Here is a 12,853-nt window from a genome sequence, read left to right as displayed (position 1 = left end):
ACCCCCCCCAGGAGAGCTCCCACTCCAACCTGGGACCTTAACTTTGTATTGGGGAAAAAACTCATGCTTCCACCCATTTGAACCTGCTGCTTCAGCAGAGTTAAAACTCCTCTCCTGGAAAACAGCTTTATTGCTAGCCATCACTTCAGCAAGAAGAGTGTCTGAATTGCTGGCCCTTATGGCCGTGGAACCCTTCATTATCTTCCATCTGGATAGGGTTCCCTCAGGACTAACCCATCATTTATGCCAATGGTAGTACCTAATGTGGCTTTAAACCTGTCCATTCATTTGCCAACCTTTTTCCCTAGTCCTCAGAATACAGGGGAAAGGATCCTGCACTCCCTGGACGTGCACAGGCGGACTAAACCTTTCTGAAAATCTGACCAGCTGCTAGTCAGGTTTGGCTATGGGGCAGAGGGCAAAACATTTCTACATGGATAGCACACTGCATCCATTTCTGCTGCAAACATTATGAGAAACCTGCCCCACAGGGGATCAGAACACATTCCACTAGGCCTACATCAACCTCTACAGCATTTCTCAGGGGAGTCCCTACCAGGGACATCATGGTAGCTGCAACCTGGAGATCTGTACACACCTTCACCAAGCATTACCACTTGCCTATCTTTTCGAAATCCAGAGCTGGATTTGCTATAGCAGTCTTACAAGGCCTGCTTGCCAGCCCTAATGCTTCTTGACTGCCTCCACCCATCCTCAGTTTTGGGAATCAACCCAAATGTGATGACTGCAACAGTGAAACACAAAGAACATAGTACAGTTGTGTACACTTACCATAAATGTAGATGTTCTAGTGTATTCACTGTTGCAGTCCTGGTTACCCTCCCTCCAGCCCCCTGACTTTTCTTTACTTCTACCTATCCTTTTTGTTTAGCATACCTTATATCATTGGTGTTTGCTTTTTGCTGGGAGTGTTCCACACCATGTAATTGCTTCCTGTTTAGGTGGCTCCTGACAACTGGGGCAAGAAAAACTGATGTAATGGCATTGGCTGCATGTCTTATATCCATGACGTCCTGACGTCATGGAAGAAGCGACGGCATCAGGCGCAGAAATCCCAAGACTCTGGAATTCAGGCCGACTGAGGGCTACCTGCAGGCAGATAACCCAAATGTGATGACTGCAACAGTGAATACACTCGAACATCTACATTTATGGTAAGTGTACACAACTTTTCTTTCTGTTTCACTGATGCTCACTGAAAACACTGAACAATTCATAAAGCATCTTCAGCTTCACCTAAAAGCAACTTGTATCTGCATGTGGTCTTCAGCATCTGGATGATATTGCAACTTTCCTTCCTCCGTTACCTAGCTGTGCTTTCTTCTAGAAATCTCCGGCTATTGACATGCTGTGTAATGCAAACAAGGCTGCCTTACTGTAAGGAAATTTGCTCTATGACCTTTTCCTTTACTACTGTGCAACACCAGCAACTTCTACATGTTATCATTTCCCTAAGCGAATGCATCTTTGACATTTGTACTTCAGTGTTATTCACATTTGACATTATGTAGTTGTGAATTGTATGTATTGTCTTTTGATATCCCTGGAATTGTACTTTCTGGTTTTATTTACTTTTGTCCATTGTAAGCGGACTCTGTTGGATTTTGCACTTTATAGTCTTTTATATTTCTACTTTTAAGTTTTGCCAGCTTTTTAACCTGGGAGTCTACTTAAAAGGGTCTTTTTTGCCTAGTCAGACTCTGCTGGTAAAGAAATGCAAATAAAATAAAATGTAATAAATGTCCTTGTTGACAGGATGCCAGCAAGGAGACCAAACACCTTCATAGCCACCTGGATGATGACATCTCCTGTCTGTCTTTAACACTAAATACCCAGGAGGGAGAATGAATGGGCCAAACTAATAGGCCGAGGGTTAATGGTTGGTGGTCATGGAAGGAAATGGCATAAAGAAGAAAAAAAATCTCACCTTTGTTTATAGATCAGTAGTCAAAGTGTTCCATTATAATGTATTTATTTAATTTCCTCAATGTGCTGCAATTTATCAGCCTTAGTGCTAATGCATCTCTTCCCCCCTTTTTGTTGATCTTGAGTGATTTATTTGTACCAGGACCATTTTCACAGTTAATAAGTTTGGTAGTGGGCAGTTTATTTCTTAGATCTGGTTTGCTAAGTTTAATAGCAAAGAAAAGGAAACTAAGACAGAAACACACAATAAGTTTCTGTACGTGCAAAAACTGAAGAGCAATATATCACTGTTACATAATAAGCTAGAAAACTTACAAATGGTGGGGTGGACAATTGTGGGAGAAGGTTAACATTTATGACATTCATTTGGAGGATAACTGTGAGAAGGCTGTTATTTCAAGCTTTGCTTTCCTTCCTAAGTAAAACTGTTTATTATAATCTGAATTGATCTGAATCTTAAACTTGTACAATGTGCAAATAAAGCTTGGGAAAAGCCAGCATTTTAAATACTTAAGCCTGATCCTAAAGTACAGTTACTAGCAGAAGAATTAAGTTGTTCGTTCTTTAGAGTCATTGAATTTATCCCAGCAAGTGTTATGGATACAGGGCAAGAAAACGGTCCTGGATGGGGCAGCAAGGAGATGGTAGATACAGGAAGCACCGCAAATGTTGCAAATGGCCGAGTGTGTTTGATGGTAGATACAGGAAGCACCACAGATGTTACTAATTGCTTATTGACATGCACATTAGGAATTAAATTCTAAACAGTCACATTTTAACAAATTGCAGTAGTGGCAAAACAGCAGCTTAATGTAAAGTGTCTTCGAAATAGCCACTGAAAAGTGCTGCATATAGTACACATAGTTCATAGTTCAGTACTAGGCTAACTGCCCTTGTGGGTCATTTTTAAGGCTAGCCAATTACCTCCAAGTGAGAATCACACCCTGCACCTTGTGTCGGTAAGATAAACACCGTAACCATTATGTCAACCTCCCCCCCATAATACTAACTACTGTCAGTATGTTTTGGTGATGAAGAATTCATGTATCCCATTGATCTAGAGGGAAGCATCATGTGAAAAAACACCACTATTGATGGTGGGTCTTGATCCTGAGAAAACATTTAATAGAGTTAGGTGGGATTTTATGAGCAGGGCAATGGTAGCATTTGCATTCCATGATAGAATAATATGGTTAATTATAGAGGATATATGAGGGATTAGAGGCAAGAATTAGAGTGGGATGGGATGGGAGGGTTTCACTCCAACAAGTTTTGTTTAAACAGATGAACCAGGCAAAGATGTTCATTTTCCCCTTTGCTTTATATTTAGAGCCATTGGCAAAGAAAATAAGGTAATCACAATTACAAGGATATAAATGGTATGTTAATCATTCATTTTGTACTTGATAGATCTAGAAAAGGATATTTCAGTGTTCTAGAACATTTTGAGACAGTTTCAAGTCTCTTCAGGATGTAAAATGAATGAAGATAAAACCTATAGCAGTAAACTGTGTACCCGACACATTAATTGGATCATCAATACCCATATTTATGGGACATGATAAAATGATGGATTAAAAAGGCTTCTGTTACAGCAGCTAAGGGTATGTGGGAAGAGACTAAAATGATAGTACAAAAAATGAGAAACTGAAAGCTCTTGATTATGGATATGGATACTAAAGTACAAGCAGTGAAAATGGTTTTAGTCTCTTTAGCTTTATAGATAGGTCAGACATATTTTTATCAACCAGAGGAAAAGTTATGGATAATAAATAATAATGAGTTGAAGGGATTTATTTGGGAGGAGAAGAGAGCAAGGGTTAAGGGGGATTAAGCTGATTCTTTCCCTAGAAGAACGTGGTTTAGGATGAACTGATTTGAAGGGATCCTTTAGAGCTACGCAGTTAAGGCTCATGCACATAATACAAGTAGAAGGTTATAAAACAAAGTGGATAGTGATAATGATGACTCAGTGAGGGTGTTGGAAAAGTAAGGAAAGAGTGGGATTAAGGAGATTTTACCATCAGGGATGACTGCAAGGGGGGCTGGGGAAAATAGGTAAGAAGAGGCTTTTACTGTACGAAACTGGCAAAGGAAGCAAGGCACAAATAACTAGAGAGGGAAAGGCAACAGAGTAGGATAAAGCCAAGGAGAAGTTTGAACTGCAGGTTAGAGACTGCCCTTCCTACCAGGTATTGATACCAGAGTGTGGGCAAAGAGAAAGGAATAGGGTGTTCTAATTGAACAGGCTCTGGTAGGGTTTTTAGTTGAGTCCTGAACAGAATTTGCTGTTAAAAACTGATAATTAGTAGGGCACAAAAGTACTGCGGTGGTGGTGTCGCCTCACAGACGTTGCACGTTCAATTCTCAGTTAGAGCGTCTTCTGTGTGTCAACATGCATAAATGGGCATTCCTTCACTGAAAGTTGTGCATTAGGCCCGGCAATCCAGCACGTAAAACTCTACTGCCAATCATTAGCGGAACTGAGTTCCGCTGTGGCGACCCCTAACCGGGAAAAGCCGAAAGACAGTAGAGCACAAAAGTATTTATTGATAACTATAAGACTCAAAGGTTAGAAAATATAGGGAAGAGAGACCAGAAAAGCAATTTACAAGGGAACAATGGGAGGACATGTGTATGACTCCCAAGTATACAAAAATGTCTGGACCATTAAGGATTTGTGCTTGAAAGTGTTTGCATAGGTATTTTTCTACCCTAAGCAGACTTCAAAGAATTTTTTCTTCAGGTAGATCACAAATGTTGGAGATATGATAGGAGAGAAAGAGGTAACTGGGAGGATGTCTTTTTTTTGGAGGGGGGTGAAATGAGTTGGCATATTTTAAAAATTCCCTAAAGAGTACTCTGTTAGAAATATTGAGGATGCAAATGGCTGTAACTAAGGAAATTATTCTTTTGAGCTGGGACACAGGATCTGAATTACATAAACATAGTAAGACCTCATTAAGTTTATTTCTGTTGGCTACCAAAAAAGCAGTTAGTAGAAAATGGATATCATAATGTAAGCAACTGTATATGAAGTATTGAATACTATAAGAGATAAAAGAACTTAATGAGGGAACTTTAGAAAATAAAATGAGCAAATTACATATGGAGAAATGGCATTTGTGGGTGCAGTACATTCAGGAGTAAAGTTTAATGGAAGGTAGAAATTGAGAAATGCATGTAATGTTGGACAGAATGATAAGTTATATAAAAATAAATTGTATGTAATGTATGTAAATGACAAAAATGTTAATATGCTGCTTTCTTTTGTATTAATATGGTTGAGCTTATGTCTTAAGTGATAATTTAATAAAAGTGATAAAAAAGACTGGTACTTTAGGGATCTAAGGCTTAAGCCCTCATACCTCTATTTGTGTATCAGAATTACTCCAGAAAACCAAAAGGTACCTTAGTTGTAAAAGGCTGGTGAAGTCTGAAAAAATTTTGATCAGAGGTGGCCTTGGTGAAAGAAAAAAAAATTGAATGTGTGAATTTTTTCCCACAATGCTGTAACATTTGCTCTGTTGTACATATTCATGTAGCAAAAGTGAATTGTTGTTAATACTTGGTGTAAGCATAAAGTAGAAAAGTTTCTTCATCTAGCTTTAACAGACTAAAAAGCAGCCATTAAAATTTTGTTTATTGCCTTTTAATAGGGAAGGTCGGTCTAATGCTCACATCAAAGGAGACTACCAGAGGATTGGTGATGTTATGCTGAAAAACATACAGAATATGAAGGTAGGACCTACTCTGGAAGATACTGTTTTGAAATTTTGTTTTGGAGCTATAGCAAGAACAAAATTGAAACACTTTGTTGATTTACTTATGCCTTGTTAAGGGAAGATATTTTCCCCATTTTGTTTTCTTCAGAAATTGACTTATTTCTAAAAAAAATATATATGTATACCTGATGGACTCCTAGCTTTGGAAAGCTCGCCTAAAAGTAGCAGTACTTCTCTCACATTGGACTTTGCATAAAATAGTCTCACCGACCACTGAAACGGATGACATGGAACAAAATTAGTCCAAAGATTCAGACTGTTTGGCCCAAGTAATGTCTGTTTTCCAGCCTCTTAGCTAAGTAGTAATTTCTTGTCATCCAGTATTGTACTGGAGAGGTGTCAATATGAACTTGCTTTACCCAAAATAAAGTGCTGTGGAATTTAGCAAAAGAATGGTCAGCTGACGGCCCCAAAGTGTGAACCTGCAGTTGTTATGTTTGCACCTTGGGGCTGTCTCCAAAGCATTCTTTTCATTGAAATGAGTGATTTACTTCCTGCATTCTTTGTCATGGTCAGTAAGTCATCCTTTTGTTTTGCTGGGAATGCAGCATTCCCCAGCGTATTATCATTAATATATGTGACTTCCTTGCTGCACTTGCTTCTGTGGCCAAGAAGACAAATGTGATTCTGTCCTTTTGCAAAATGTCCCTGATTTTTGCTCTGTCCCTGTTATTTTTTGGCATATTACTTAGGTTTACACTCAAATCAGTAATGTCAGACATTAAAGTTTAATGCTTCTTATTTTTCTGAATATGCATTGTTGACTCAAAACCTGTTATCTATATTTTTCCCATACCGGTCATATTTCTAGCAAATTACTGAAGATTACAGTCAGTAATGCCAAGCATTAGAGTTTCATGCTACTTATTGTTTAGAAAGTGCATATTGATGCAGAACATGTTCCATACTTTTGCTCTTGCACTCATATTTCTGGTAAATTTTATTGAAGATTACAGTCTGTCATTAATGCCACAGTGATGGACTTTGTCCCAGCCAAGTGGAGGACAGCCATTGTCATCCATTTACACAAAGGTTGCGTGTCCACTGATCCAGGTAATTATAGACCCATCATCCTACCTAGCCTGATCTGCAAGGCTATGGAACGGATTATCATGGACCTCATTAACAAGGACATTGGCAACCTCCAAACACTTGATCCCACACAGTTTGGTTTCTTCAAGGGGAGGTCATGCCTGTTAAATTTGATTGACTTCTTTGAAACAGTCACCAAAGTCATGGACGAGGGGAAGACATTGCACACCACCTACCTTGACCTGGCCAAAGCCTTCAATACTATTCCCCACTCGGGTATAATAGATAAACTCTCTCAACTAGGTAGCAGTCCGTATGTTACCAGATGAGTAGCAAACTGGCTCATTGATAGAACCCACCTAGTCAAAATTGGGGAAGCCACCTCAAGCAGTAGACTCGTAATGAGCAGTGTACCCCTGCAGTTGGTCTTGGGGCCTCTGTTATATGGGATATACTTTTCTGAGGTCTAGGCTAAAACCCGTGGGCTATGGCTGACCAGGTTGCACAAGCAGGGTGCTGTCATCAATTCCTCTAGTGATGTGGACATCCTCCAAGAGGGTCTCACCCAGACAAATGACTGGTGCCAGAAACATGGCCTCAAACTGAATGCCAAAAAATGCACCATCATCCCCTTTGGGGGTAATGTCCCCTATAAATTATCACATTAATAACAAGGTCCTAAGCATGCAGTCACTTGTGAAGGACTTGGGCACCCAGGTTGATAGCAAACTGACTTTTGACCACCATATTGCCTTCGTTGTACGGAAGGCTTTCTACATGGCCCAGCTTATTGAGAAGGGTATCTCATCCAGGGACAAGGAGGTCATAACATCCCTGCATTCTTCCCTTATAAGACGCATTACTGAGTACAGTGCTCCTTTTGGCATGTACCTCACAAAGCACATGCAGCAGCTGGAGAGACCACAGAGGTTCCTCATCAGGAGAATCCAGGGCCTCAAACATCTACCCTAGACAGATAGGCTAAAAGCCCTGTCCCTCTACTCAGTGTCATACAGACTCCTCAGAGGTGACCTGTATCTGGCATGCAAAGCAATCTCAGACCCCGGCTTGATGGGACTGCTGCATATATTCAAGTCAAGCTCCACTTGAGTAACCTGCATGCGTGACCTCAACCTGGTCTGTGACTTCAATAGGACTTGTTGGCAGGAAAGTTTTGTGTCCCAGAGACTCCCCGTTATGTGAAATAAATAGACTCCCCCTCTACATCAAGCAGAGTGCCTCAGTAACCATTTTTAAGCCAAACCTAGACAACTGGATGGGGAACAGAAAATGCAGTCCTGGGATTACACCTGTGTCCCTGCTGGATGGGGGCATTGGGTGCTGACTTGTCGGGACATGGGCTAATCCTTGACTAGGCTTGTAAGGGCCTCAGGGGTAATAGCCTAGTAACTTCCTATCATCCTAAGAAATTTCATTGGAGGTTAAGATGGTACAATTTGCTCAGGAGCTGTGTACAATGCCTCATCTTAAGGGAAGGAAAATTATAAGAAGGTGCTAGATGATATTCTTAATTTGGTAGGACAAGTGATGATACTGGTAATGGGGACTGTAACTGGATCTTAACTGGAACACCTTTATTGATGCTCTGCAAGAGGCAGGCTTTTGACATCTGGTGCTGGAATTCTGCAGGAAAGAAGAGAAATGTACCTGATCATTTTAGATGAATGGGAAGGGATGGATGATCAGAAAGGTGAAAGTGGATGACCACTTGGGAACAAATGATCACCAAGTGGTGTGGTTCAGAAATATTTTGGCTGTGGAGTTAGAAGTAAGAGTTGTGAAGTGCAAATGTACAGAATTTGTTAAACTGAGAACAGTGCCCAAGAAAAGCTCTGGCTGATGAGCAGGCATGAAGATCCATAGGGAAGAACAGTGTCAGTAACTCAAACTGCTCTGACAGAAACAACAGATCATCATGTGAAATAAATTAGTAAGTCAGTAGCAGGCGAAAAAGTACTGTGGTTTTCAACTGAAGTGGTATCAGTATTTTTTTTCTGTATCATTTTCCCCACTACACTTTCAGTCACCAGGTCTTGAGTTCATTTGTTCTCAAGTGCAGGTGGAGCAAGAGCTAAATGGGAAGGATCCTTCATCCAGAAAGCCACAGAAATGTTCATGCCCCTCAACACTCGCCCAATCATCAGATCTGTTGCTGAGAGCAGAATACAGTTCCCCAATGTGCAGAGGCACTGGCTTCCCCATAAACTGGGACCATCTGTTTTTCAGAACAGGCCACAATTTAGCCTCAGGCAGGGATAGTACTTGGTGCATCTATCCCTCAACGGTAGCCACACTTCATACCTAGTGAGGGCTAGTGATATTCATTCTGTATCCCTAATCTCACCCCTCTAGTGACCAAAATGAGAACCGATATCATGCAGGGGACTCCTATGCCCCTATATCATCACTCAAATGCTCTGTCACACACATGCCAACAATGGCTATCATCACCATCTTCGGAATGCTAAGTCCACATCCCGCTAGTTGGTGGCTGTTGCATTTCATGCAAACATTGTTTGCATGGTTGCAACTCAGCTAGTCAGGAATCATCAGGCTTCCCACAAGGATGGGTGAGCTGGCTTAAGCCAGCACTCCCATCCTTCACTGTCCAGCTTTCCCAGCACCTGCATTGCTACTCAAGCTCAAGTTATTTGGGTCACAGTTCATGACAGCTTCACAGTTGAAAGAAATGTAGGATCTAAAGGAGAAAGAAAAAATAAGGCCTTGTGTGATTCACCCTGGGTTTTGTGAGTGTACTAGTAATCCTGCTAATAATCGTTTTTATATAAGTTACAAGAAAATGGCTAAGTTAAAAGAGATTGGAAGAATGAAAATGCTTTAATTTTTCAGTTTGTAGCAATGAAAGCCGATCTACTTTGTAGGAAAAAAAATCCTGCAGTCACTGGTGAGGGAGGGGAAATGTATGGAAGCCAGAGGAGCAAAAACTCAAAGGCTGAATAGATTTATAGCAGGAAGTTATTCTAGATAAGTCTGACAGAGTTGTATCAGTGCACTCTGCATATTCTTAAAGCACTTGTTGACTAATGGGAGTATTTGATCAGAAGGTGACTGTGGGCATGTTCTTTTCAGATTTTAGAAGGTTTTTACCGTGATGCCACACAAAATGTTGGTTAATAGATTAGATGGACATGGCATACTTTTAGAGTGATAGCATGGATAAAACATTGGCTAGTCAACAGAATAGTGAGGGCAGTATTTATTGCACTGTTCTGACTAGTTTGCTACTTGTGTGTCTCTGCTATCCTTAAACAAAAACAAAAAAACAAAACAATCTTGCTATTTTCCCACTTTTTATAATTTAAAAAAAGTTCAGTTACAGAGTTGCTGTTCTGAACTGTTTGTAAGTTTCTTGGAGGCCAATGCTTACTTTAGCTGAAGGGAAGTCTCTGTGTTCACCAGTGCCAGTGGTTAACAGTGAGCAGCCTGCCTGCCCCTGTAGGAGTGGTTACTGCCTAGAAACTGTAGTTTTATTGGCCATTTTGTGTCAATTCCAAATTCCTTGATCTCTCTCTCTTAAAACTCTGCAGCTGTCTTTTTGAGTGGTCTTGTGCACAGAGCAGCATCGGTTAGCTGGGTTATACTATTCCTGGCTCCACAAAGTCTGCACTGCAAATGTTCCCTTAGAACTAGGCAAGCCTCTACTCAAGTGCTTCAGATCAACTGCTCTTATTGCAGCACTTGCATAACCCAAATCAGCACTTGTCCAAATCTCCTAGACAGCACTATTATTTTCCAAATTTCCTAGACATCACTATTATAATACAGCATAAGACCCTCGATTGTCCGCAAGACAGGTGAAATTTACTTTTCCAAGCATGTCCAGAGGTCAGCTTCAGGTGTACTCTCCAGTTCAGCTGGTGGAATTGGGCATCCTGAGGCAATGTCACAACTGTCTCATGTATACAGACAACCCTCTCCTCTTACCTCTAGACACAAACACTTGTGAGAGATACAAATACACAGCCAGACTGGAGGCTAAGCGCTCTCAACCCATGACTGTAACAGACAGTCAAGAGGAGAAGAGACACACTAGCATCACACCACCAGTCACACATGGACCTACAAAACAAGCAACCGCAAAACATACACATAAATACATAAAAACATATTCGGAGGCACTAGGTGCAAATCTGAAAAAGAAACAGTGCCCTCCAAAGCAGACAAGCAAGCAAACTGCACCTCCAAACACAAGCCAGAAAACACATAATTCACCTCAGCAGTGTGCCTCATGACAGCCACTAAGGCAAAACACCATACCCAACACGCTAGTAATAGGAGACTCTATAGTAAGGCATACAGATGTTCCACTCACCAGGCTGAATAAGGAGAAGGTTACTGTCAGCTGCCTGTCAGGTGCTAGGATCCGCCACATAACACAGGCACTTAGGTCACTCCAGAACAAGTACAAGTATGATGCTGTCATTGTACATGTTGGTGTGAATGATCTAAGACGTACCTCTCTGGACTAAATGAAAAGAGACATTGAGGAGCTCTCTGATCATGTAGCCCAAGCTGGTATGACCCTGACCTTGAGTAGCATACTACCTTCACCTAGAATGATACCACAATACAAAGACAAAATGATCACTTTCAACAATTGGCTAAGCTTCTGGTGTCATTCTAAGGGGATCCAGTGTCTGTCTGCCTGGGATGACATTATAGACAAGCCTCGCTGTTTTGCCAGAGATGGTTTGCACCTGTCACTCCTAGGCTTTCGAATACTGGCCAGGGCACTTGCCGTCCCCATAGTGCCTTTTTTAGGCAAGGCTCAAAGGACAAACCAACCACCATAACCAGCACAGGTAACCAAAAACTAAGGGTAATGCTACTCAACACCAGAAGTCTCAACCTCAAAATGCACGGACTCGAGGCACTCCTCAGTATGGCGAAAATCGATGTTTGTGCAGTGATGGAAACCTGGTTCAGGGCTCCAGAGAGCTCCCCAGCACTACCAGGTTACAATTCATATCATACCTTCCGGCCTCAGTTACTGGATCGCAGTACAAAGGGCGGAGGTGTATCCATATTCATCAAGGATACCCACATCTCCAGGTTAGTGGCACAGCATGATGCCCCAGAGATCATCCATGTGCAACTATCAGTAGGCAAAACCACATTTCAAGTCATAGCCTGTTATAGATCGCATTCCTTGAGGCATTGGAAAATATAAAGGTCCTACCCAACACCATAATTTTGGGTGAGTTCAAGTACCCTGGTGTAGACTGGGTGAACTACCAAAGTTCTAACTCCTATGACCAGCGGTTCATAGAATTTATAAATTCAAATGCCCTCGAACAACTTGTATGTTCTCCCACTAGAGGGGACAACATATTGGATTTAGTCATCACAAATATGGGCACCCATTATATCACACCCGTTATCACTCCCTCTCTGGTCAGATCAGACCATAAACTGATAACCCTAGACATTCTCACCCCTCCACCAGTCAAAGAAACCATCATTAAAAACCTTTCCAAAGCAAACTTCAAACTACTTGCGTCAGAAGTGGAAAGCTTCACTATCCCCCTACAGAAGGATAATGATATCCAGGATGCAGAATCCTACACCAAGGCACTTTATATACATCTTCAGGATTGCATGGACCGTACTATCCTAAGTAAAACCAATACTCCTTCCTCAAGCAAGAAGAAACCAGTCTGGTGGACCCCGGCCTTAAGCAAACTATACAATAAAAGGAGGAGACTTATACAAAAAAAGGCCAAATCTCAAGTAGAAAAATCTTCCCTGATCAGCTTTAGTATGAAATTGAGGGCCCTCATCAAGTCAGCTAAAGCCAATTTTGAAAAGAAAGTTGCCAAGGATAACCATAAGGCCTTCTATGGTTACATCAAAAACCTAAATGGCAACGCTCAGGTCTGTTCTGAGCTAGTACAAAATGGAACAAAATACACTGACCCCACTGACATTGCCAACATCTTGGCTGACAGGTTCAGTGCAAATTCCCCCCCACCACCACCTACTATTACTTAATATTACTATTCCAGGGGATTGTGTAACTCCAATTATTACTGATACCGTTGGTTAAT

At 41.2% G+C, this 12,853-nt stretch overlaps 1 protein-coding gene across 2 annotated transcripts in view; it reads left to right on the top strand.

Annotated features, from left to right (window-relative positions):
* FARP1 (FERM, ARH/RhoGEF and pleckstrin domain protein 1) overlaps nucleotides 1-12,853 on the top strand; it is a 2,534,157-nt gene that overhangs the window by 2,056,154 nt on the left and 465,150 nt on the right. For both annotated transcript variants that reach the window (XM_044071307.1, XM_044071308.1), the window contains one exon: nucleotides 5,607-5,688. In XM_044071307.1, coding sequence (XP_043927242.1) covers nucleotides 5,607-5,688 — 82 coding nt within the window. The remainder of the gene's footprint in view (nucleotides 1-5,606; nucleotides 5,689-12,853) is intronic.

This window comes from Protopterus annectens, chromosome 5.part0 (genome assembly GCF_019279795.1).
Source record: "Protopterus annectens isolate FY-2018-M chromosome 5.part0, PAN1.0, whole genome shotgun sequence".
Classification (NCBI taxonomy): Eukaryota; Metazoa; Chordata; order Ceratodontiformes; family Protopteridae; genus Protopterus; species Protopterus annectens.
This window is presented reverse-complemented; position numbering and strand designations above follow the sequence as displayed.